The 26,814-nt window shown below is 46.5% G+C and overlaps 1 protein-coding gene across 1 annotated transcript in view; it reads left to right on the top strand.

The window, feature by feature from the left end:
* ACVR2B (activin A receptor type IIB) overlaps window positions 1-26,588 on the top strand; it is a 121,662-nt gene extending 95,074 nt beyond the window's left edge. The window contains exons 3-11 of the mRNA XM_014944893.1: window positions 11,345-11,454; window positions 12,821-12,972; window positions 14,451-14,594; window positions 15,700-15,843; window positions 16,727-16,875; window positions 20,493-20,607; window positions 22,122-22,260; window positions 23,865-23,995; window positions 26,311-26,588. Of these exons, the coding sequence (XP_014800379.1) occupies window positions 11,345-11,454; window positions 12,821-12,972; window positions 14,451-14,594; window positions 15,700-15,843; window positions 16,727-16,875; window positions 20,493-20,607; window positions 22,122-22,260; window positions 23,865-23,995; window positions 26,311-26,505 (1,279 nt within the window). The 3' untranslated portion in view covers window positions 26,506-26,588. The remainder of the gene's footprint in view (window positions 1-11,344; window positions 11,455-12,820; window positions 12,973-14,450; window positions 14,595-15,699; window positions 15,844-16,726; window positions 16,876-20,492; window positions 20,608-22,121; window positions 22,261-23,864; window positions 23,996-26,310) is intronic.
* Window positions 26,589-26,814: the final 226 nt, after the last annotated feature.

Here is a 26,814-nt window from a genome sequence, read left to right as displayed (position 1 = left end):
GGGGGGGGGGGTTGCTACACAGATGTCCGTGGAAGCTGTGAAGCGTGAGTCATGGTGTGAATATAGAAGCCCTGAGTTGTCATCCCTGGTGAGCAGGGAGGATGTATTTCTTAATATTAAAGTTCCTTTTTTAATTTTAAAAGAAAATGACTTAAAGCCTCCTGTCCTTTGGAGACTGGTTGTCAATGGCATCATTGCAGGTTACCATGGCAATCTATGCTGAGATAATAGATTAACAGCCATTGATTGACTAGAAAACTTAGAGCTCTTTTATCGTGGGATATGCCAAATGTATTGACAGAAAACAGAATTCCAAGTAATATCCTCCCTTGGTGTTACACCGTTCCCGTTCTCGGTGCTGCATGAGCCTGGTTTTACCTGATCTGGCTTAAGAACCAAAACATTTTGTCATAGTTGATGCTTTACTGTGTAGGTTTTTTTGTTTTTTTTTTAATTAGCCAGGGCACTGCTCATCCCTGCACATGGCTGGCTGGAAAGGGCAAGCCCTGGGTATCTGATGGCTCAGAGCCTGGGCGCATGCTGGCCACAGGGGTCCCCAAAAGGTGGGGTGAAGTTTTGGGTCATCTCTGTTATGTGGGGCTCTGCTGTTTCAAAGCTTTTGTGAAAGAACGGGAGAGACAAGTGAGGAGTCTTTAAATCCTCATGTACAGTTACGTACTCAACCACAGATGTCATCGCTAGTTTGATGTTTTGCCTAAAAACGTATTTAGACTCTATTATTTAAGTACAGCAGGAATGAAATCACCCCACTTGGGGAATAAGTGCTGGAGCGACGCTTACTAATTGCAGATTCATTATCGGCTCTGTAGAGATGCAACTGGGTGGTCTCTCCAGAGCAACATTTTCCAAACTTTCCCAGTTGCAGGCCTTCCCTCTGGCTTGATTTTGGGATCTGAAATGCTAGCAAACAACTATTTGATTTCCTTTGATTTGCCAGTTCTGCACACATAACTTCTGGGCAGGTGTCTGGGAGAGGGAGAGCAGCCCTTTTTCCTTGGTTTCCCTCCTCCCCAGTGCCTCCCAGGTGGGCATGGTGGTCCCCCCACTGAAGGATGTGCCAAAATGCAGCCCTGGGTTCAGAGGGCTCTGGTTTAGCATCCCTGCAGGCACTGAGAGGTGGGAAGGGTGGTGTTGGAGATGCTGGGCTGCCAGGTGAGCACCCAGCAGCCTCCTGTTTCCCAGCTCTGCTCAACCACGCCGTGGTTTGAGGGATAGCTCTTGAAAACAAACCCAAACCTCAAACAAAGGGCCCGACTTTCATAATCACACATGCAAGAATGCATCCGCAGTTGCTTAATTGCTACATGCAATTACCCTCCAAATTAGAGGGCAATTACCCCAATTCAGTGTACAATCTCTGTCATTTTATATTATAAAATTACATGTACAAATAGCTATATAGGGACATAACTAAGTGTTTGCAAATAACTTCAGTTGCATACACAGTTTCATGTATAAAGCCCGGTGGTTTTGACAGTTAGGCAAACAGACTGTCTGGTAAATCACTCAGTGTTTATGCAGACTATTTTGACACATCCCATCTTTTCGTATATACTTTCATTTTAGGTTTTAAAAAGGGGACAGGCAGGAGATAAAGAGCTGAGATTTATAGCAGCCTTCAGCCTTGGGGAAGATATTCCCTATGTATCTAATTATGAGTTAGGAGCCCAGCAACTGCTAACACCTAGACCTGGAGTTGCTACACGGGATCTTGGCTATAATTTAGCAGCTGGTGGATAATGACACAGCCTCAGTGATCTGTCGGCAGCTCCAAATTAGGAGAGCAGAGTTTAGCCTCAGATCAGCAGCAAGGCCCCATGCCTCAGCAGGCTGAAGTCCTTCAGTTCACGAGGACCCTTTTTAATGAGCTCCCTCCGTGCCTTGCAACTCCCAAGTAGAGGAGAGAGGTCTTCCCGTGTTGCACGGTGTTTCCACTGCTCTTCCCATCATTATGTGCCTCAGATAGGTGCTGGGGGTCTTGCTCGGCAAAAACCTGGTGATGCTTCAGTCATTTGGAGCAGAAAATTGACCCAAGGGAAATCGGCGTAATGATGGTTTCTCAGGGCTGAGGTCAAAAAGTTGACTTCCACCCCAAAAATGGCTGGTGGTGGGTAGATTCCCTCTGCCTTCATGATGTGTTGGGAAGTATTTGGGCTTGGTGGTGTTTTGCGTAAAGGTATTTGTGTGCAGCTTTTGTTCGAGGAAGGTGTTGGGAGAAGCCACTCTGCGTCATCTCCAAAGTGCTGGGTGGATGCAGTGGGATGCCAGAAACCCATCTGCTCCTTTGAAGCCTGATTCTGCCTTTAGACTTCGATTTCAAACAGCACTTCAGGCTTTATTCCTTCAATGACTGTTTGTAGATCGTGGTGTGAAATTGTTGATGGCTTTTTGCCTGGCTGCTGACACAAGGCTCTTTTCCATGGAGAGAACTGGGGCTGTGCTGCTGGAGATGCTCCTGCCCGTTCTGCGTGCTCCTGCTTTGCTCGCTCAGCATTTTCAGCAAAGCGTGGTGGGTCCTTCCACCTCCTGTACTTCCTGCAATCATGGTTGAAACATCTCCCCTGCAAAATGCATCCATGTGGCAGGGGTCAGCAGGTCCCACCGGGCGTTTGTACCTCTTGCCTGTACCTCATGGGAGTCTCTGCCGGGTAGGAAACAGCCTTTTTTTCCCTGACTTATGCTGGTGGAGTTGGATTAGGTGGGAGGAGAACAGGGGCACAATGAATTAAACCAAGTTCCGACAATGATCTTCAAACACTTGCTTAGCAAATGTTTTCTATCTCGCGCCGCCCAAGTCCTGTTGACTTTCTGCCAAAAGCCAAGCAGTTCCCCAGTATGTTTATTTTCCACCCCACACGAGCTGGGTGTCCTCTCCAGGCAATGCCAGCAAATGAGGGAGGTCAGGAACTTTCCTACCACGTATCAATGCTGTCGTGAGGGAGGCGACAAGATCATCATGGGGAGGGAAGGGCAGGACCAGGGGGACACAGCCCTTTTAGACCATCTCAGGCTGTGGTTAGTCACTAGACCCAAAGGCTTTTGTTTCAGGAAAGCCTTTTTGTGGCCAAAATTAATCCTGTCCAGTCTCTCAGCTGCCTCTCAGGTTTGGTTCAACACCTCCCTTGAGCCAGGTCGCACTGCTGGGCATTGAGGGAAGCCCACTCAAGTCCAACCCAACCCTTGTGCTTCAGCTTCAGCATCAGTGGCCAGTAGAAGAAGACAGATGCCTCCTGCCCCCATTACGGGGCAATACCCTCTGATTTTTGTTGCAACTTAAAGTGAGAAGCAAGACATGGTTGATCTAAGCCTCCTTCACCTGTGTTGCTCTGCAGAAGTGTCCAGCTTGGTCTTTCTTGCAGACCTCCCGTGGCCTTGGGGGAATGGGGACTTCCGTACCCATTGCCCAAGGCGGGAAGAGGAGGCAGGAAAACCCACAGAGCTTTCTGGAGATGCAGGAGCAGAGCTCAGATTTCCTTCTCTCAGTCACCAGCACCCCAGCATTCTCCCTCAAAGGGACAAAACCCCATTTCGATTCCCCCTCCCTCCATTCAGTTGAGGGTTTGGACTCAGGGAGCACCAATAAGTCAGTGAGCTACAACCTTTGGGCTCTGCAGGATCCATTACAGAGCAAGGTGTGAGTGTTTCTTCATGAGCTAAAGCAGCAGGTAAATTAACACCCAGTCCTGGAGCCGTGCCCCTTCCTGCTGAGACCATCTTGGGCACAAACAAAAGGGTTTCTTGCAGCCCCAAGCATCCAGCAGGATGAGGATCCTTCCAAATGGCTTTTTAAAAAGATTGGAAAGCAGGTAGCAAACAGGCAGGTTTTTAAAGTGTCTCCTTAATGCAAGCGTCCTTAGGAGGTATTTTAAGGAAAACATAAATATATTTAGTCATCCAAAACTTTCTACATGCTTTTGTTCAACTCATCTAAACTTTGACAGCGAGGGAAAAAAAACTGTGAAAGGCCTTTTTCCTGGCACGGTTGCTGTTTGCAGAGTTGGGTTTGTGTGTTTGCAAGCAGATCTTTTAGTCTTCAGCTGAAACTTGTTCCAGAAAAGACAACTGTCTTGGGGGAAGGGAGCCTGGGCGCAGCACAGGATTTAGCAGCCTCGGTTTGCTGGTCCCACAGCCGATAAAGCTCCTGCTTCACATCTTTTTAACATTCTTTTTTATTCAAAGCAGAGTGGAAACATCATCTCTCACCGCAGCTCTGTGCGTTGCATTGGTCTTCATTGCAGGTGGAGAAAACAAGAGGCCACCCAGTATTGCTCGAGGTTAACGGAGGGAGGTGGCTGAGCCAGGGTTAGATTTTGGGGCTGCTTCCCAGGCAAATGGCTCATTAAACCTTCCTGTTTTCTGGGAGATGGGGTTGGGGAGGGAGAGGAAATTCCCATCTAGAGCCAAAGCATGATTTTTTTGGGGATGATGGAAATAATATCGCAAAATGGATTTCAAGGACTGGACCAGAAGGTGATAGTGAGTATTACCTGTCAGGTATCAGCTGGAAGCCATGTGAAGTATGACAGTGAAGCTAAGATATTTACTCGTTCCTTTATAAATAAAAAGATATCGCCCTCCCCGCACACAAGACAATTCTCCTTCACTTTGCTGCTGCTTTAACCAGTATTTAGCAAAAATGCTTAATCTGCCCTAACAAAGCATGGTGTAAGTATCAAGAGAACAAATATCAAGGCTTTAACAAGAAGTGTCAATATTGACACTGTTCTGTGTTGAGGGATATTGGTAGGTTGTTTTTATTATAGTAAGCAACTTGTCAGAGGAAAACTCAGATGGAGCTTTGCGAGTGCCGATAAAACCTGCAGGTGCTATTGAAATTGAGCTCTTGTTGGTGTGTGCTTTGAATATAATTTCCAGTTTCAGAAGTCAGCTTTATGACTTTCTCATAGCTCTCCTACCTTTCAGTCTCTCCCACGGTGCAGATTAAACATTCTCCCCCAAAAAGAGTTATTGAAGGATTGAACACCTCCTCCTAGTCTGATGACTTTGTTCCATACCATGAAAATTACCCATCACTGAGTTGAGGTGCCAGTGTAAGGAGCAGGTTTGACACATCACCCCTAGCTTGTGTAGAAACCATGGTTTCTCCTGCTACCTTCTTACAGTTCAGGTTCTGCTCCGTCCCAGGTCATCTGCACTCCTTACATGACTGTTGTGATTTGAAAATTAAAATTATGGAAACCGAAATTGGTTCTGTTTTACCTCAAACCAGGACGATGACGCCTGTTGGCAACAGAAGGCTGAATGTAGCCTGATCTGCCGTAGGGAATCAATAGCTTGAATGCAATCTCTAGCTCAAGCACCATCTCTAAAGTGCTCTCCACACGCTGCAAAATTGGAGGTGAATCCTGCCACCAGGTAGCAGCTTGGAGACTTGACGACTTGAGGAGTTGCAGGCTATGGAAGGGCAGGTCAGGCTCCTCCCCAGCATCCTGCTCATGTGGGACAAGTCGTTTAATCTTGGTGTGTTGGATCTTCAGTTGGAAGTAATACCCCCTTCTCTGGGTGGATGTTGTGAGGGTGCTTACATCAGTAGTGGATGGGTGTGTTGAGGTATGGAAACAATGAGGCTACAGAAGGTGTCCGGGGCCTGGAGCTGGTGCCTGTGCCCCAGCTGGGTGTTTTTACTGCTGGCTGTAAGCCACTCACTTCTCAGTGTCTTATGAAGACTGAATTGCATCACCTTGTAGAGACCTTTCAGAAGTGGCTGGGTTGCCATGTTGAGTGGGAATCACAGGCTGGGTTGCATTTAGGTCATCCAGACGTGGCCCTGACTGCCTTAATCTCAACATTAAAGGTTGCACGGCCTTTGGAGAAGATAAAGTCATGAAAGCACTGTAAAATTTTCCAGCCAGAAACTCAGTTCTGTGCTTTGCAGAGGTCTGGCTATTCCGGGAGCTCAGCACTTTCATTTCACCATCCTGTGGGACCCATTCCTGTTTTCTACCCAGTTGTCAACACATTTTATTGGGATACCTACGTTTTCCATGATTGCAATCCATCAAAATAATGGCCAGGTCTGGCCTTGCCTTAGGTTGGGTAATCCCAAAGAGAGATGGCCGCAGGGCATGTCAGGATTTACAAAATCACAAGCTCTGTGATACCTTTTCTGGGTGTCTGCTTACATGTTGTGTGTTTGTTTCATTCTTTTTATTTTAAACTAATCCTCAAAGTGCTGCAAAGCAGAATATATCCAAATGAAGAGGTCGAAACAGGTCACCTGCAGATAGCAGTGTTCCTTTACATGACTGTTTTTAATGGATGTGTCTGTAACCGTGTCTCAGCTCTGCGCCGTGGTGGCCACGTGGGAATTGTTTTAATGGGAACAGTAAGAACTCCTCAGTCCTTTGGTACAAGGCTCTAATGGGGGAAAGACTCAGAGGGGTTAGGTTTGTGGTGGCCAAACGTGTTTGGGGTGGCCAGAGTTGTTTGGGGAACAGAGTTGCTTTCTGATGAAGGTCTTGCTTGGGTGGAGAGGCAGCATGAGCTGTCAACCGCAGCTAAAAGCATGGCATTTATTGTATGAAGCCTTATCCAAATAAGCCTGGAATGGGATCTAAGTGAGGAACAGGCACTGGTCTCACCCTCCTGTGCAGGATGAATATTGTCTATTCTCAGTTACATCCTACCGACGTAAGAAACCACTTATTTTTAGGTGGTGTTTCCTGAAATAATGGTGGAGAGGAAGGGTCACTCTGTTGTGTGACATCCCAGCAAGTGGCAAGTAGCACTCTGGGAGGTTGTCTTTCCTAAACAGGGTTTCTGTGGTTAGAAAGTTGAACTTGATATGGGTTGTGCATCCCCCTCTTTGGGCTGTGTGGCTAGAAATTACTGGGTATGGGTTATACATCCCCCTCTTTGGGTTCTGTGGTTGAAGCACTGGCCGGAGGAGACCTGGCAGGGGTCACAGCTGGGCTCTTGACTTCCCCATGAGCTCCTGTTATGAGCTTAGGCAAACCTGACCTCCCTGTTCCCCACCTCACACCAGCAAAGGAGGATAACCCTCCACACCAGGCTGAAGCTCACAGCCATGAGCTCCTTAGCTCCCAGGGAGACAAATGTACGCATCACCTAAAGCGTGGTTACTGGAGATGTGTTTCCCAGGATCTCTTTCTGATTTTTTCTTAAATGTACTTGGCTTTGTATTTTCCTTCAGGACCGGGCCATGGGGAGGCTGAGACAAGGGAATGCATTTACTACAACGCCAACTGGGAGCTGGAGAAGACCAACCAGAGCGGCGTGGAGCGCTGCGAGGGGGAGAAGGACAAGCGGCTCCACTGCTACGCCTCCTGGAGAAACAACTCGGGCTCCATTGAGCTGGTGAAGAAAGGCTGCTGGTTAGATGACTTCAACTGTTATGACAGGTAATAGCCCAACTGTTTTTTTTTCTGAATACAGGTTTAATTGTTCCCCTTAATGCAAAGGCTCATGATTTTTGCATTGAGGAAAAGAAAGCAAGTCCAAGTCGATTGGCCCATTCATCCCCTGTAATTACTTCTGTTGCTAATGCAACTCTCAGAATTGTCACTTCTGTGTCTTGACTTTCTAAATAGAAGCTGCAAAAGGCATTTTTAGGTTTATTTTTTGTTGTGGGTTTTTTGTTTTTTTTTTATTCCTTAGCAAAGCTTTGATAATTCTGGCATGCATTGAAAAACGTGTCCTGTACCATCAAATGAAGAGCAATATGTTCTTCCAAGAGCATTTGGCGATACAAAGGAAAACTTGGAATCATTTGAAGCTCTCTAGAAAAGCACAGATATCTGGGGGTGTTTAGAGGTTGAGATATTCTGGCATTCGTGATGTTGCAAAAAGTTTTCATTGTTCTTTGGTTGAGTTAAGAGATGGGCCAGGAGGAGTGAGGCAGCAAAAGTGTTTGTGTGTCACTGCCTGTAACAAGCTGAAAAGGAGCGAGGTTATGTAGCATGAAGGCTCCGGCCTCATTTAATAGCTGGGACAATAAACCAGTCTCTTTTCTCATTTCCCTTGATGAAATTCTACAGAAAGGAAAAGAATTACAGCTGAAGAAAATGGCCCTCTGAAGTTTCACAGTTTGAAGGACAATGTTTGGTAGCTTGAGACTCAATGCTTCTGTTAAAACAAAACCACAACGACCAACCGACCAACCCACCCAAACCCAACCCTTTCAATAAAGATTAACAGAGCAGAAATTTGAGGGTTTTCCTTGATGTAACACCAGTGTAGGTTGATCTCACCTTGGTGCAACTCCCAGCTGCGCATCTTTGTAGCTTCTCATTCCAAAAGTTTTAGGACGTCAGGTCTGAAGTTGTGGGCTTAAGCTGGGACTAGACTTGTCCCATGGTTGGAGAGTTTTCTCCCTTGGGTGCTGTGCCCTGTCCCTGCTTTTGTGCCTGTTGTCTTAGCGTATTCCGACTGCGAGTCTTTCCTCATCTCCCTTCTATTATTAGCACCGGGGTTACTTTCCCACCACACCTATTCCCTTGGCAGTTGTGTAGCCAAGCTCTATATATAGTTAAATTTTTATTCTCTCCCAATAAATCAATCCTCCTTGGCCCATTAGTCATCTTAATGCCGATCTTTCTGAGAACAGAAGGTCACTCTAGTTTCCTACTTCCAAGCAGAAGTGTTTACTGTAAACAGATTTCTCCTTTCAGTGCCTGCTCTTGTATACAGTGACACTTGTATTGTCACTGAGTGTCTCTGTGCAGGGATGTAGTGGTTCTTAAACTTTGTCATAATGTGTTGCTCTGTTACAACAGTAAAAAGTTTCCAGGGCTCCTCACAAGCCTTTTTGCAGCCCTGGGGTTGAGCATCCATTATCCTGCAGCCTGATTCTTCAAAGCTGCAGTTCCAGGGCAAAGCTAAAAGACCTTCTGAGAATTAACAAACAGCACAAGCGTTGAAAGCAACATTTGAAATAAAGGTTAGCTTTAATTAAATAAAGGATGTTTAAATGGAATCTTTTTCTTTTTTTTTTTCCTCCTTCCCTTGAGTGCCCTCAGCAGTCTTTCATGCAGGTAGTGCTGCATCCTGAGATGGCAAGAATGCCTAAAAAGATGATTTTTTGATTGATGGTGCTGTGCTGATGTCCTTTCTGTCTCTATCTTCAGCACCTTCGGATGCTGAGCTCCTGGGTGCAGCCTCAGGAGATGCACCTGTACCTGTATCTTGGAATCTTTTTTTTTTTTTTCTTCCTCCTTCCCTTGAGTGCCCTCAGCAGTCTTTCATGCAGGTAGTGCTGCATCCTGAGATGGCAAAAATGCCTAAAAATACGATTTTTCGATTGATGGTGCTGTGCTGATGTCCTTTCTGTCTCTACCTTCAGCACCTTCGGATGCTGAGCTCCTGGGTGCAGCCTCGGGAGATGCACCTGTACCTGTATCTGCAGGTGTCCCCTGTGTGCAGGGCATGGTCCTGCACTGCTGGGCTGCAGCTCCTCTCGGAGCATGGACAGATGCTCCCTGCCAAGTGCTGCCTCCTTGTCACTGGAAGGTGGAAAATCCAGGAGTGCAAGGGTTGGGATGCTGAGGGTGATGGCTCCTTACTCTGTTCTTTATCTTAAGGAAATAAGAACGTGGCATATGTACATTTAAGGCCATAGGAAAAAGGTAGTGTTTAAAAATCAGCTTGTGTGCTCTCCCTTTATTTACACAGCCCCACCAGAGAGGTCGTGGTCACGTTCCCTTGAAGAGCACGTGAGCCACTACGGAACGTGCCCTCGCTGCTGTAGAAAAATGTGTCATTCTCTCCTACTGTCTCATTTGTAATATTTGCTAAGTATAACATGTCATATGTACCTGGATGGCTGCCCTGAGAGCACACCACCTCAAAGACAGGGGATAATGAATTGCAGATGTGAAGCAGGCTGTTTTTGCTCATTAGCTTGATTTCTTAACCAACAGATTTAGCAAAGGATGTGTTTTCTATTGAAGACTCCAATACCGATGCTGTTAAATCCAAACGGCTTGTTATCTGATTTCACAAAAAAGCATCTGGAAACATTGCTTAACTTGTTGAAACATCTCTGTTCATTTGAATAAGTCAAATAGCTGCTTTTTTTTTTTTTCTTTGAAGTTTGAAGAAATAAAAACCTGCAAAACAAACCAAGTGCTTCCCAGCTGAGACCTTGCAGGAGACATTTCAGCTATAGCTGCTGGGTTTTTTTCCCCAAAAGGAATAAAGCACCGAAACCTGCCCTGCCTCGTGATCGAAGAGAGCCCTTTCCGTTCTTCTCGTGGCAGTATGTCAGTGATACCACGGAACAGGAGGCTTGGCATGGGTTCATAAATGAGTAATAATGTCAAACACATATGATTGTTTTGCTACTTCCTCCGAGTGGTCGAAGGAAGGAAGTTATGCATATAATTTAGCTGGGCTTCAGGAAATAGTTTGATACAGTTCTCTGTGGAGAGCAGCTCTGCAACCCTAATAGCTAAAAGCAGAGTGTATGGTAGCAAAAGGTGGCAGGGGAAGGGAAGCAGGCATTTAAGGAGGAGAAAGAAATGACTGCCAGAGCACTGCAAAAAATCACTGCGCGTCTCTTTTGGCATTGATCTGCGGGAGAGGGAGGAGGGGGAAGTGGAGTTGGTCTGATCCGTGGAAGTCCCCTAACGCCTGGCACGGCGTGGAAGGAAACCTCGGAGCTGAGAAGGCTGTAGCGCTACCTGGGTAACAGGCAGATACAAAAAATGGGAGCTGCAATCTGATTTTTGCAAAGGCTTTTGTGCAGGAATAAGTTTTTTAAAGGAGGAGGAGATGGCATGTGAAAATTAAACTTTTAAAAACAACCCAAACCTACAGCCTCCCTCCTGCCTGCAGCAGGGCTGCTGTCGCTGCTGGTGTCTGCTGCCCTGCTAGAGCGTGTAGTGATGCTCGACTCGGAGAGCTCAGCCCTCATCATACGTGCTTTATGGCACAATCTTTAATTGCCTGATCAAATACTCCTCTCCCCTGACAGCATACATATGGGCTGCGGGAAAAACACTGTTTGGGGAATGAGGCATCTCTCCATCCATTTTTTTTTTTCTGCATTTCATACAGCGGCAGCGGCTATTATTTATTACTCACCATCTAATGCCTTTGGTACATATGGAAGCATTTGTTTCCTTTACGGTCTTTTCAAGGGTCTTTGCTATCCACTGGGGGATTGGAGTGCCAAGCTATTTTCTGTAAGTGGAGACTGCTGATCTATGCAGCGCAGCAGCAGGAGAAGGCACGTGGAGAAGACGATTCGGGGCAGGTTGGCTCCCAAAGACAAGAGGCAGGAGTTGGCTTAGGTTGTTTTTTCTCTTCCCTTGGTCACTGTGTCTGTCCCTCCCTGACACAGGCAGGAGTGCGTAGCCACAGAAGAAAACCCTCAAGTGTTTTTCTGCTGCTGCGAGGGCAACTATTGCAATGAGAAGTTTACCCATTTGCCTGAAGTCACCGGCCCAGAAGGTGAGTGACTGGGTGGATGGGGAGTTGGGGTATCTTCCTCCAGACCCAGTTTGTGATGACTTTGAGTTGTTGCATGTTGAGCAAGAAAATACATTAGACAGGATGCAAAATACCATTTTGGTTACAAAGTCCAGAAATCTTCTGCTGGGATTCTTCAGTTACAGTTTTTTAATGTTGTTTCACTCTGTGGGTCAAGTGTGTTGTGCCAACACCTTGCGTACCATCGGTAAGGATGAGATTTTCTTTATGGTGGATGTTCACAGAGGGCTCTTAGAAAACAAAATTCCACACAAGGGGGAGAGGCCAATGTGATTTATACAATATGGATCAACTCAAATGCTTAAAAAGGTATTTGACATCTCTTTCATTAATTTTCATAGGTTATAGGTCTCCAAATATCTTGGGCATCAAGGATTTTTACACTTGATTGGTCTTTTCTTGGTCTGGGGATTGAAAGGGAATGTGTATGTGTGTCAGCTTTCAGAGTTTGTGGATATACTTCAAGGAAGAAAAGTAATAGCAGGTCCTTCTTCAGAGGCTAATAGAAAAATGATGAGTCTTTTAGCTGTAAGCTTGCTAAAGCATCATTCAATAAAAATTATTAAAGCAGGTGGATCTTTTCCTTAGGATGGTTTATTTTGCCATCAACTACCTGCATTTACTGAGATGTTCCAGGAGACCATTATCAGATTTTCCTGGGCTTTCCTGTTAGGTTTTTAATTGTTTACATGGGTTTTATTATCTCCTTTTATTAATGTACCCGTAGCAACCTAGTAGCAAATATTCTTTCTCTCACAGTTTTTTGTTTAATTTGGCAAGTCTTGCTATTTTTTCCCCTCCCTGTCTCCAACATAGCAACATGGCTCCATTTAGTATTCCCATTGTTTGTGTCTCAACTGCACTGATGTAATTTGGAACAAGAACTACTGTGGGAATAGTGCATTTGATTGTGGCTCCGGCAGCATTTTACTAAAAACTGACATCTTGTCAATCACTGTAAAAGGCAAAGCAACGCTGCAAGGGATTTCGTGCTCGCTTAATACATTCAGAAGGGTTAAGAGGAGGAAATTTTCTGCTTTTACATATCCCAGCAAGAAATACCCATCTTAAATAAAGGTCAAATGGAGGCTCAGCTTGCAAAGTGTGGTTTGGACCATTGTAACTCCCATTAATATTAGCCATATGGAAAAGGGTAAACTGCAGAGCCTTATGAATACTGTTGGCTGTGATGGGACATGCCAGTAAGCATTGTTAGCTTCGGAGCAGAAGGAAGGATGGGATCTGGTTGCATCTGACCGTGTAGCTGACAGTGCTGTTTCATGCCTGAAGGGTCCTTTCCCTCGTTTACCCTGCTCTTTTCTCTCAGTCATATATGAGCCGCCGCCACCAACGCCCTCCCTGCTCAACATCCTGGTGTACTCGCTGCTCCCCATCGCTGTCCTCTCCATGGCCATACTCTTGGCCTTCTGGATGTACCGTCACCGAAAGCCTCCCTACGGCCACGTCGACATTAATGAGGTGAGTTAGAAACTGTGAGCTTTTCCAAGTTGCTCCCCTGTGGACCTTACAAAATGATCATAGAATCATAAAATGGTTTCGGTTGGAAGGAACCTTAAAGATCATCGAGTTCCACCTCCCTCACCATGGGCAGGTACACCTTCCACTAGACCAGGTTGCTCCAAGCCCCATCCAGCCTGGTCTTGAACCCCTCCAGGGATGGGGCATCCACAGCTTCCCTGGGCAACCTGTTTCAGTGTCTCACCACCCTCATAGTGAAAAATTTCTTCCTAATATCTAATCTAAATCTATGCTCTTTCAGGGTTACCCCTTGTCTTATCACTACGTGCCGTTGTAAAAAGTCCCTCTCCAGTTTTCTTGTAGTTACCCTTCAGATACTGGAAAGCTGCTATAACATCTCCCCAGAGTCTTCTCTTCTCCATAACTTCACATTTGCTTTTGCTTCAGTCTTTTCAGGTGGCCTAACTTCTCTTCTGTCTTTTTGAAGTTGGCCTCCATGGCAGCATTAGCATCCCCTGTGAGGCTGTTGGGTTTAGATGGGATTATCACCATGTCTGAGATCCCTAAGGGATGGCGTTGCACAGCCCTGCTTGGTGGCTACCCTTCCTCCCAAACACTCAAACCCCCTGCCTGATTTCAGCCAACTTTGCAGAGGAGCAGTGATTGCAGAGATGGTAAAGTTCCTGCCAATGGGGTGCAGGGAGATGCTTTCCCTCTTGAAGCACAGTTTTTACAAGCCATCAGAGAATGTATGCAGGAAGTCACCCTCATGGCCCAAAGCCATCAGGAACTGGTCCTTGCTGGCTCTGCTGTGCCCTGAGCCTTCTGGTTTCTTCTGAAGGGCTGAGCAGCCACCTCTCCCTCCCTCCTCTGCCTGTTACAGCCCATACTGTGAGCCTTTCCCACCTGAAAGCAGCTAGGACAGAGCTCCAGCCCCAACGCGTCCTGCGGGGTCACGTTGTTCTCCTGGACAAATGCAGAGTTTAAACAGATACAATCTTTATGATGCTGACAGACCTGTTTACTGCCCATTGCTAGGGTTATGTGAAACACGCCTAATGAAGTGCAAAGCAGTGGGAGGTTTTAGGTGTAGTTGGCTGTTGGGTCACAAAGATCAAAAAGTTCCTACTTTTGGCAGGAGGTGGCCTTGAGGTCATCGGTGTTTTACAGCCCAAAATAGCTCTTGCTTTGAAAACCTAGGAGAATTCAGGTTTTGCCAGAGGATGGCAGGCAGTAGTTTGACACACAAAGTGACACTTGGAGGTGTAGATTTTTCTCTATGTTCTATACAAATACCCTGCAAAGCAAGATGGAGAATTTGGGGCTGCTCTTGCTGCAAACCGTACATCTAAATGATTTGTATTAATTGAAATGCCACTTGTTTACACCTCTTTTCTCTCACGCAGTCTCTCCGTCCGTCCCCTCCCTTTGTTTTACAGCCCAGCTTCAGCTTGTGACAGTGTTTTTCTCTCATGCAGGACCCTGGCCCGCCACCCCCTTCTCCTCTGGTTGGCCTAAAGCCTCTGCAGCTCTTGGAGATCAAGGCGAGGGGACGCTTTGGCTGCGTGTGGAAGGCTCAGCTGATGAATGACTACGTAGCAGTGAAAATCTTCCCTATTCAGGTGAGAAGGGCATTGCATTAAGTTCTCACTCGTTGGGCTTCCTCACCGGTGCTGAGATGCTCTAAGTGCCTATGGAGGTGTTTTTAAGGCCATAAAAAGATGTATTTGGACTCTTCATCTGGGGGAAAAGTTCAAGGAACCCTCCCTTCCTACGCTTTTCTCTGCGTTGTCTCATTACCAAATGCTTCCTGCAGTAGTAGTTGTTGTAAGAAGGGCAAAAACAAGCCCATTTTGAAATCTACAGGGTATTTTAACTGCGCTGCAAATGTCCGTGTTGTTAAAGTCCAGCGAGGCAGCCTGTGGCTGTGATGCCCAAAGTGCACACAAAGGACCAAAGCCCCGGCTTTGTGTGTCCTGCCTGGGTAGACCATAAATCCAGACCCAAAGGGAGTGAAGAGTTTGCAGCTTACAAAGGCTCAGCCCCGGCGCTGTGAAAGCTAATTGCAGTGCAGCGTTTCTGTCAGCTCACATCTTCTGCTCTAGGAAACCTTTGAACGCTCCTGAGTTGACTCTCTAGGAATTGCAGATGGAAAGAGTAAAGCAATGAGAAGTCAAATGAAAGAAGAACGACTGAAACATCTTTGTGCTTCTCTGCTATCTCCTTCTTCGTTAATTTTTCGCCCCGTATTTGTTGTCATAGCCTTGCTAAAGGAGATAGGCACATCTTCTGTCCAAGCCAGCTGTGACCTCCTAGTAAATATTCAATAGAGCCTAGATTAGGTTTTGCAATCGTAACAATTAGAGCTACAATGCAGATCTGGCTGCTGTACGCACCGGCTTTATTCTTGCAAGCATCCTTAGGAAATCCTGACAAATCTTATTTCTCAGTGAGGTTGGGTTTGGATTCCTCCCCCCTCCCCATACAAGTGCTTTAGGAATAGCTGGGGATAATTTTGGAGAAGGGAGACTGGGAACAGTAACTTCCAGTCTTTCTCCGGCATCTACCCTTTAGGAAAAAAAAAAAGCCTCATTTTGAAGGGATCCATCACATCCGACCGCCGGAGGATGATATTTAGAGGAACGTGAGCAGCTCTGACTGAGCTGAAGGAGCTGTTTGCTTTAAAGGGAAGTGTGATCTTTGATGGTGCATTTCTCCCCGCTTTAGGATAAGCAATCTTGGCAGAGCGAGAGGGAGATTTTCAATACTCCTGGCATGAAGCATGAAAACCTTTTGCAATTTATCGCAGCAGAGAAAAGAGGGACAAACCTAGAGACAGAGCTCTGGCTGATCACAGCTTTCCACGACAAGGTAATGTATCATTGCACATACATTTTGGGAAGACAGAGAGGCGAGGGTTGTGAAGTAGCAGGATTTGGTGTCTGATGTTCCCCCAGAAGCTCCCCTGTAATCTCTTCAGGCTCTCCCTGCTGAGCCATGGCTCAGTGGTAGAAGAACTGTTCTTGCTCCCCTCATTCAAAGGCTCCTTTAGCTTTCAAGGCTTTCCTACGCAAACAAAGGATTAATAAAAATGGGACCTGGGGAGAAGGAGAGGCACAAAAGGCCATAGCTCACGTATGTGGAGGTCCCCGTCTCTTAACGTGTGTAGATGTGGGAGCTGGGGGTCCAAGACCCAGCTTGCCCCTTGCAGATGGGTTCCGTGTTTACTTTTGGAGCTCGGGGCATATCTCCCATTTCATGGATTGCTTTAGTTATCAAACATGACTAACACTTAAAACAAAACAAACACGGACAAATCCGGGGTTGAGCCAGCAGCGTTATCCCTCTGTTTAATCCAAGGTCTACTCAGTCAATCATTGCCACGACCAGCTGATATGATGCATCACCTTCTTGCACGGAAGGTTTTCCCCTTCCTTCGGTTAGATGAATTGCTCTGTTTTGAGATGATTTTGTCCCTTCCTTATCTCCCTCTCCTTCCCTGGCAGATTAGTAGACTCCTTTTGGACATCCAGATACTTTCTGTGCTTTCAAAGGCTGAGGACTCATGAACACTTCTGGCTTTTATTTCTTCTTTTTTGCTTTCACCAGTGATTTTTTTTCTCCCCCCCGCCCTGTTAAATCAAGGTTCAGATTTCTCAAGCACTCATTAAAACCTTTTTCTAAACTGATGAGTTGGCACATCTGTCACAGAGCAGGGTCTGCCATTAAGAACATACGATGTCCTGTTCCGCAGGGCTCTCTGACGGATTACCTGAAGGGCAATATTATCAGCTGGAATGAGCTCTGCCATGTTGCAGAAACGATGGCCCGTGGCTTGTCCTACCTTCATGAAGATGTCCCTTGGTGCAAAGGTGAAGGACACAAACCCGCCATAGCACACAGGTACGGCCTCTTTCCTTGTTGCCATTCAAGTGCTGCGTTTAAATATTTGCGACCTGTTTGGAACGATGCTGCCAAATGGAGGAGGAGATTGCTCTTTGAGGAAGCAAATGCCTTTTAACCCAACAAATCCCATGCTAAGACAAGAATTTTTTTCACTTGTAAATGAAATAGCAAAGGGCAAGTAAGCCTCTTTGGGAAACAGTCGGTGTAGTGGTTTATGGCAAATGTCTGAAGGGCAGGTGCTTCCTTCTTCCATCGGCTCTTCTATTGACAGGTTGTAGGAAGGGAGGCCTGGTTGCTGCAGAACCACTCTTTGAAATCACAGTGCTTCATAAATCACATGATAATCTGTGTATTTCTATGGCTGCACCAAGATTTGAACCCTATTTTTCCCCAAAGTGTTTTAGACTGATAACTCCACTCCGTGTCTTCCCACAGAGCTTTTGATCATTAGGAAAGAAATGGAGAAATTGTAGAAATGCAGAAAATGGCTGCTATTTATTCTTCATGGTGGTTTTATAGTGCCCATATCATACCAGGATGCTTATGAGGGACACCAGGGGAGACTCCAGGGTGCCTCTGAGACCTCTTTGCATTCGCTTTGACCCACCGGGGTGGGAGCACCATGGGGACAGTGGGAATCTAGAAAGAAATGGGTTGAACCATCCTCATTACACCAGTACTTGATGTAGCCCTTCTCTGCAGTCCCACATTGCTTGCTCTGGACTAAAGCATCCCTACTGAGTGGTTTGCTAGTGGAAAGGCAGGAGGGGGGAGTTTTCTAGAAGGGATTTACGTGGGCTACATGCCATAATCCATGCTCCCCCCACCACATTTCATCTAGGAGAGACTTAAACCCCACGTCCAGCTGCAGCAATTTGTGCCCGATCTAGCGGGGCCATCTTCATGTACGGCAAGATAATCCCTGGTTTTGCAAGGGTTGTCCCTGCCCCCTCCCCAAACCTGAAGGTTTTTTGAGAGCTGGGGGCTGTCAAAGGAGCCTGCAGCTGCCTTTGTGCTGCTCCTGGAGCTGACCCCTGTGTCCCTGACATTTGTCCCTGTGGAATAAAGGCAGTGGTTTAGACATGAAAATTCCTGAGGGTGGGGAACAGAGAAAGGCTATAGAAAGGCTTTAAAGCAACAGATCGTGCTCATTAGTGTCCCCGTCCATTTAGCAAATGATAAAAGATGGAGAAAGCACCATTTGTGTGAATTTAGCACATAGGTACCTACGGAAGAGGGATTTCAGGACACAGGGGATTTCCCTTGGATTACCCCACTCCTTTTAGTTTTATTTTTGCTTTACAAGAAAACACCAAATACATTTTAAATCGCAGGGGCTGGGGAGGGCGGGGGCTATTTTTGAATGGCTTCACACAACGCATGGAAAGGTGGGAACCCCCGAGTCAGTGCTGGCCAGGGGTTCAGCTAATTCCTTACTGTCCCCCGGCACGACAAGGAGGATTAAGGTTATGGGATTGCTTGTTGGTGCGAAAGTGCCCCCACGTGGAAGCTGCACATAAAATCTCCGCTATCTGAATCGAGTTAACGCAGCCGTGGGTCATAGCCTGCTCACTCTCTTATTCCCTAATTTGAAGCATAACACAGAAAAAGGTATTTTCTTCTTTTCAGGCCCCATTCCTTTATCAGTGACCGTTTTAGGATGGTCTAATGCATGCGGTGTTAGTTGGAATTCTACCTGGCATGGCTTGGGTTGAGGCTTTCTCCCTGTCCTGGCTATATTTGCCTTGCAGCTCACATTTGCCAGTTCAAGGAGGTTTGTGGAAGGAAAATGTGGGAAAACAGGGAAATACATGGAAATAGGGAGGAAAAAAGGAAGGGCAAAAGGAAATCCCTGCATCACGTATCAAGATGTTGTAGTTAACTGTTGCATGCCCAAAGAGCAGTGTGGGTGAACAAAAGCTGCAAACACATACAATAATTCTAGTTTTTATCTCGCTTCACTTTGGAAACGTGTGGTTCGTTCAGGCTGTGTAATAACTTCTGTGTGGTCCTCGTTGAGCCACTGTTTTGCAAAAATCTCGTGCACAATCTGTACCATCCTGGAGGGCGTAATCCCTTAATGCTGACCGAGCAAAGGAGTTTATCTCTGTCATTAGATGATGGCTGTTTTCTAAGCCTGTGGGGAAACTGCTGTAGCATGGAAGCAGTCAGCCTCTAAGATGACAAATATTAGGTAAATTATGTTTTCCTGTGTAACGGAGGGGTATAAATGTTTTGCAGGCTCTCCAAAACTCTGCTGTGTCCCTAGAACCGCCTGGGTCCCCTGGAGGTGATGGAGGCTGGGTTTTGCTGAGGTTCCCTGGCTCTGTGATGCTCTCCAACTTCACACCCACTTCCACTGCCCCATCTTAATCCTCCAGCCAGAAATGCCCATCACGCTGTGTTTATCTCAGAAAGGAAAAATCCCTTCTTCTGTTTTTTTGTTTGTTTGGTTTTTTTTTTTAAGCTCCCAATCAGGGGGTGGGTGGTACAGGATGATTTTTGCTTGTGGTGCTTTGAGCTGGTGCTCTGGCATCCGAGGCCGCAGCGAGCAGTCCTTCTCTATGGTCCAGCAGTTTCTCTCTTCCCAAAGAATTTTGACAGGTCTCTCTAGTGCGGAACAATTGTATCTGCCCTCATTAATTATTTTGTGCAGGCCTGCAATGTCCTGCAATCAGCAGGGTCACCGAGTGAATTGATGATAGGGAAATTATAATGCTGAGCATACAGGACAATTGCCATCTGCTGTCTAAGGTCTGTAATTTAATTACATTGCCAAACATTCCTTTTCAGATGAAAATGCGGGAAGCCCAGGGAACAGGGCTCCACTGGTTAGGCATCTCGACCCTCCTCCACCCCGTGTTCCAGCCCCTGCAGATTTACCTGAACTGCCCTCAAACGATCCTGCTGCAGCACAGGACTGACCCAAATGTCCCCTTAAAGCCACCTCCAAGCACTGACCCACCATCTCTACTGCAGATGCTCCCTCCTGCCCGTCAGCTGCCCGGTCCCATCCCGACAGCTCGTCTGAGCGTGGGCTCACCCCCTACCCTGTTTGCCTGCCATCCCTCTGAATTCTCCAGGTCTTTGGTCCAGCAATTAAAATATAAGTGTGATAGAAGACTATGGCAAAAGTCTGCTGAAGTGCATAGTCGGGGTGAACAGAGTCCCACCCACCAGCATCTGCTAATTCCCAGGAAAATATAACTTTGCAGATAGGACCAAACATCTTTACCAGGATAAAGAGTAAATTCACCCCCTTAACCTGTCCTGGGTTTGTTGTTGGGAGTGAGAAATGGAAGAGCCCAGAAGTGGGGTTCTGTAGCTGGTGCTCAGAGCAAGATATGATGCCTTAAAGTGCCTGCTCTAATTAAAACACCCCCTTCAAATCACTCCTTGCTTTTATTTTGAGGTTAATTCACTGCTGCCGGGCAGCACAGGGCTGCTTGGTTGTGTTTGAGGGACACGGGGAGCAGCCAAATTTGCCAACACTGGGCAAGGGAAAAAAAAGGAGCTGATTTACTGGGGGCTGCTGAGCCTATAGACTTACAACGTGTTGCGATTTGATTTAGCCGCGTGCTGTAATAAACCCTTCCCAAACTTCTCGTCCGTAGGGACTTCAAGAGTAAAAATGTCTTGCTGAAGAACGACTTGACGGCAGTGCTAGCCGATTTCGGACTAGCCGTACGGTTTGAACCTGGAAAACCTCCAGGGGACACTCATGGACAGGTAATCATTATCTTTAACAATAACGTTTTAAAAAGCTGGGCTTGCCGTAGCTCCGCGGGAGCGGGGAGGGTAGTTTGTAGAGATGCATTTAATTCTCCACGAGATATATGTTTTCCATAAAAGCTTGTGCGTGGACATAAATTCCAGGAGCAGCTTTGATCTGGGTGAGCAGAGAGAGTGCTCGGACCCTCCTGACCCTCAGTCCCCCGACCCCAGGGACAGGCGACTTCTTCCTTCAAACACGGGATTTGCTGACTCTTTATTGTCTGAGTATTAAATATTAATATTCCTAAAATTATTCGTTTATTTTTAAGAATTCAGCTAGGCTGGCTGCTGGGGTGACCTTTAGCAATGGCAGATCTTCCGAGCTGGTTGAACACTGCACAAACAATTTACTATGTTTTTATGGGTTCTTAATTTTCTGCTTCGTGTTGTGGCGAGCGACCCCTCGTTCTGCTCTCGTGCCAGGACACGTGTCATCCCCTCCGTGTGTCTCTGGGTTTTTTTGAGCCAATGCAGGCTCCCTTTTTACCTTTATACCAGAAGGACTGAACGCTTTTCTGGGTTAGCTCTCTCCAGCTTTCCTCATTTTTGCCCTCTTTTTATGGACTTTTCCAGTGTTTTCCACGCCTTTTCACGTCCTGGCTCCCCCCTGTCCCCACCGCCTCAGGTAACAGCAAGTGCAGATGAGAATTTCCTAAAGGAAAATACTAAAGGCATTTCAGTTCCCATGTTAAAAAGGTGCTTTTTCCTGTGCTCTCTTCTCCGCTCCCCTACATTATGGGCTGCAATTCTGCCACATATATTGCCACAACTATAGGAGGAGCTCAGTACAGCTCTGCCTGGACTAAACACAAGATCAGCGCTATAATGAGGACTGTATCCCCTCAAAGAGAGCTGGGATCTTTTCCAAACCAGATCATGGCAAGCCAGGGCTGAGGTAGACTTTGCAGAGTTCATGCTTTACTACTTCTGTGGATGCAGGAGACTTGTTTTATCCGGGGCTGTCAAACCAATGCCTTTTCCAACCATTTCAGCATATATCAATTTTATTCTTCTCCTTTTTATTTTTAATTTTTTTTTTGGTGAAAGGTGACTGAACTTCCAGTAACTATGATAACCAAGTCTGACTTGACCTCAGGGTATTTTGTGTGTCTCCAAAGAGCTTGTTCTTATGCAGCATGGATGCAAGATACGGTGGGATGCGGGGAAAGCAGGATTTCATCCATCCTCACCGTGCCGCGCTGCATTTAAATTAGGCCTGTAGCCTACGCTGATTGAATATCACACACGTAGCCCTGTGCTTTGGCTTCTTCCTTCAGGTAGCCTATCTAGGCTTGAGTGATCTTAATGAGAATCGGTGTCAGAAAAAAACAGCCCCTTTTTTCCTTGTTTTCTGAGTGAGGTATAACTATAGCAGAAGTAGCCTTAAGGCTAATGAAACCAGCTGTCACTCATCTCCAACCGTCGGAGGCCCAACCACAATGTAACTCCAGTTGTTTCTTTCTCTGTAGGTGGGAACAAGGAGGTATATGGCTCCCGAAGTGTTAGAGGGAGCAATCAACTTCCAACGAGACGCCTTCCTGAGAATAGACATGTATGCAATGGGACTGGTGTTGTGGGAGCTAGTCTCCAGATGTAGAGCAGTTGATGGTAAGAATAAAGATCCGTCTCTTCCCTGGGGAGGGCTCTGTTTCAGCGTGGTTCAGTGGTCCAGAACCACTTTGTTTAAAAAAGGCTATGTTTAAAAAAAAATAAAAAAATCAATGGCATATTTTTATTAAGCAGCTAACCTGTTTTTCGCTTGCTTTTTAAAATAAGCTGTCATTCTCTATGGATAATAGTCTTTATAGTGTTCAAGTCTCAAAGTGCTTTAAACTATGCCATTGCAAATTGGCTGAGAACACAGAGGGTGGGGGAATAGGTGATTCCTCCATCAGCAGTGAGTGTCCTTTAGTCCTGAGCCTGCTCCGTGCTGCTCTCTGAGTGCCCCCAGATACCCACTTGGATTTTTGCCTGTCACGTTTGTGATCTCATTCCAACTCTTCTCGGGCAGCAGCTGGCCAAGGTAGTCAAGGTGCCATACACAGCATCATTAAATCTGAAGGAAGGCTTACTTTGGGGAAGGGGAGTTAAGTTGAACCTCATCTGCACTTCTAGCTCAGAAGGAATGATGTGTAAACAGCAGATTTGGCTTGGGGATCACCAGTGAAGCTCTTCATAGCCCTGATCCCTCTTGGAGAAAGATGAAGGGAAGGTCATGAGCTTTACTGTGCCATCTGTTGGATAGAGTGTTTCAGTTTGGTTTAGTGACTGGCGTTGTAACAACAAGAATAATGATAAGCTGCTTTAGTGATACCATTTTTTTAGAGCACCTAAACATCATGTTGTTGGTGTCACAGTTCATGACCAGCTAAAGTGGCCAGCTCTTTTATTTTAGTCTGGAAAGGGCCTATTGAAACATCTCCATCCTTTGTGACCGAGAAACTGTAAGTGATGCCATGGAGCACCCTGAGAAAGCCCATCCATGAAGCTGGGCTGCCGTTTGTGAGAGAGCATCTACACGTTGCCAAAGGCCAAACAACGTTTCAATAAGCAGCAGTTATTGCTGCCATCCGGGGTCTGCACCGGTACTCGTAACAGTCATCTCATTCCAATGGCCGAGGGCAGTTCACAGCCATAACTGGTATAAGTAAAGCATTCAGGAATCATTTTGCACTTAGCAGCTGGTACTTGGGACAAGTGCATCTGGCTCCGGTGCGTCAGGGCTGACTCAAACCTATGAACGAGCCACGTCACAAAGCGAGAAATTACAAGTGTTGTATATGCTTGACCTTTCCAGTTGGTGCCTAAAATGAAATTATGCTCATGCTGAAACCTTTCTCTAGGTTATTGTGTGTTTAATTGCTATGCTAAAATGTGAGGAGGATGGGCTGATTTGCTCTTTCTGTTCAAATAAATCACGGACCACCTGACAAGCCTCCCTCAAGGAAAGCGGTGGGATCAGGAGGCCTTGCTGAGGGTCCTGATTCATAACGTGACGAGGTGGAAAATGTGTGGCCAGACAGGCAGTGGGGACAGCAAAGTCCATTGTGTGAAAGAATGTAAATCACATTTGTCTGCAGTGACATGTGAACTTCAGGCTTTGCTGCGGTGGGTTGAGGTTGCTCTGGAGCTGCAGCTCACTCATGCGTGGGCAGGATGCGGCTCTGCAGAGGACATTTCTGTACTAACCCGGTTCTCCATGTGCACCTTAGGTCCAGTGGATGAATACATGCTGCCTTTCGAAGAAGAAATAGGTCAGCACCCATCCCTTGAGGACCTGCAAGAAGTGGTGGTTCACAAGAAGATGCGCCCTGTGTTCAAGGATCACTGGCTGAAACACCCCGTACGTCCCTCCCGGTTAACGGTGGAAAATGTTCTCCTGTGTGATGGGATGGAGGGATGCAGTTACACATCACTCACTAGCTTCAAAGGGGAGCTAACCAGTCCAACCCAGTGCATGGACCTGCTCCCCAGTGCTAGAGAGAGTCAGCACTGGGGAATGAGGCTTTGCTCAAAACCTTCCTGCTACCCTTTCCATTTTTCCCTTGTATATTAGAGAGAAAAACAGTTGGTTGAAGTCAGCCAGCGCCAAACGTGGAGCGGGTGGTGGTTTAGTAGGACTCATTTAATATGATGAAAGAATGGAAAATTAAGTCCCTTTCATTAAGAAAAAGCAAATGATCCACACCATCAGAGACGTGTTCCTCACAAGCTAGATAGCACGCAAGACTCGAGCAGTTTTTTGAGGAAAAATTAATTGGATGTGAAGGCAAGCAGACAATGAAGTAAAATGCAGCGTGGGTTTCCCAGAGGTAGATCATTTCAGGCTCGCGTATTTAATAAAAGAGGTGATTTTTTTTTTTTCAGGCTGGGAAACTGAGCAGATGATGAAATCTCACAGGGCTTCAGTAAGAAGCTAAATACTTCTATTTTGACCAAACTGCCACGGTTTTGGCTATAACTGGTTGCCTAGAAGTCAAGGGGAGCTGTGGGCCGTAGATAAAGATGAGTGTTCCAGTTCAAATGAGGGTTCAACTGAGAGCTATGCTCTTTCAGCAGGGTTGAATTCAGTTATTTTGGGGATATCTAGAGAAGTGATTTCATATAAAGCAGCAGCCTTGTAGTAACTGATGTGGTGCTGCCAGCTCTCATGGTTTTATCATGGGAATCGTAATACTTGATATCTTGTCTTTTAAAGTGTGAACTGCTGAATCTTGTGATGTACTTTGATATTAAAAAAGTACTTTTGAGGCTATAAAAAAAGCTGAATGAAACCAAACCCTACAGCCTTAGAAAGCAGAAGCTTAAAAAACCTGAAAACAAAAGTAAATTTAAAATATTTTAAAGTAGAAAAGTAATTTTTAAAGCTGATCTCATGATAATGAGGTGATTCTGCCTCTCTACTCTGCACTCGTGAGACCCCACTTGGAGTACTGTGTCCAGCTTTGGAGTCCTCAACACAGGAAGGACATGGAGCTGTTGGAACGGGTCCAGCGGAGGGCCACGAGGATGATCAGAGGGCTGGAGCACCTCTGCTATGAAGACAGGCTGAAGGAACTGGGGTTGTTCAGCCTGGAGAAGAGAAGGCTCCGGGGAGACCTTATAACGGCCTTTCAGTACCTGAAAGGAGCCTACAGAAGAGCCGGAGAGGGACTCTTTACAAAGAAGAGTAGCGACAGGACAAGGGGCAATGGTTTTAAGCTGGTGGAGGGGAGATTTAGGTTAGATACTAGGAAGAAATTCTTTACAGTGAGGGTGGTGAGGCACTGGAACAGGTTGCCCAGGGAGGTCGTGGATGCCCCATCACTGGAGGTGTTCAAGGCCAGGCTGGATGGCTATTTGAGCAACCTGGTCTAGTGGGAGGTGTCCCTGCCCATGGCAGGGGGGTTGGAACTAGACCAGAGAGGTAGCTAGAGGTGATTCTGCCACTTTGCTCTGGTGAGACCTCACCTGGAGTATTGTGTGCAGGTCTGGAGCCCTCAATATAAGAAGGATATAGACCTGATGGAGAGGGTCCAGAGGAGGGCCACAAGGATGATCAGGGGGATGGAGCACCTCTGCTACAAGGACAGGCTGAAGGAGCTGGGGTTGTTCAGCCTGAAGAAGAGGAGGCTCCGGGGAGACCTAATAGCAGCCTTCCAGTACCTGAAGGGAGCCTACAGGAAGGCTGGGGAGAACCTGTTTAGAAAGGCCTGCAGTGACAGGATGAGGGGCAATGGCTTCAAGCTGGAGGGGAACAGATTTAGATTGGAGATTAGAAGGGGGTTCTTTACTGTGAGGGTAGTGGAGCACTGGAACGGGTTGCCCAGGGAGGTGGTTGAGGCCCCATCCCTGGAGATATTCAAGGAGAGGCTCGACGAGGCCCTGGGCAACCTGGTCTAGTTGGGGGTGTCCCTGCTGACTGCGGGGAGGTCGGACTAGATGGCCTTTGGAGGTCCCTTCCGGCCTGGGCAATTCTATGATTCTATGATTCTATGATCTTTAAGGTCCCTTCCACCCCAAACCATTCTATGATTCTATGATAATTTGGGTGCTGTGGAGAAAATGTTCTCAGTTTTTCTTCACAGCGCTAAGCTGTGCTAAGCGTTACCTCTGCAAGGATGGTCCCTGGAGCAGAGGTTGTTGCTGAAGGTGGTTTCTCCCCGTTGTTGTCCGCAGGGCTTGGCGCAGCTCTGCGTGACCATCGAAGAGTGCTGGGACCACGACGCGGAGGCTCGGCTCTCGGCGGGCTGTGTCGAGGAGCGCATCGCGCAGATCCGCAAATCCGTCAACGGCACTACCTCGGACTGCCTCGTCTCCATCGTCACCTCCGTCACCAACGTGGACTTGCCGCCCAAAGAGTCTAGTATCTAAGTCCTGGTTCACTTTTGTCTTTCCAGACTCAGTGGATTTAGAAAAAAAAAAAAAAAGAAAAAAGTTTAAAAAAAAAAAACAAACAAAAAACAACACACAAAAATCCAACAAACACATGAATGCAGCTGCTATTTTATCTTGACTTTTTATTATTATTGTTATTATTATTATTATTATTTTTTTGGATTGGATCAATTTTACCAGCACATTGCTCTACTGTATTAAAAAAAAAATGGACATTTCAGCAAGCATTCAGGTGCCGACTAATGAATGCAGAAAAGGTGCAGGTACCTCAGAACCTCAACAAAC

This window comes from Calidris pugnax, unplaced genomic scaffold (assembly GCF_001431845.1).
Source record: "Calidris pugnax isolate Ruff unplaced genomic scaffold, ASM143184v1 scaffold54, whole genome shotgun sequence".
In the NCBI taxonomy this organism is placed as follows: domain Eukaryota; kingdom Metazoa; phylum Chordata; class Aves; order Charadriiformes; family Scolopacidae; genus Calidris; species Calidris pugnax.
The sequence above is the reverse complement of the archived record's forward strand: the minus strand, read 5'-3'. Positions and strand labels throughout refer to the sequence as shown.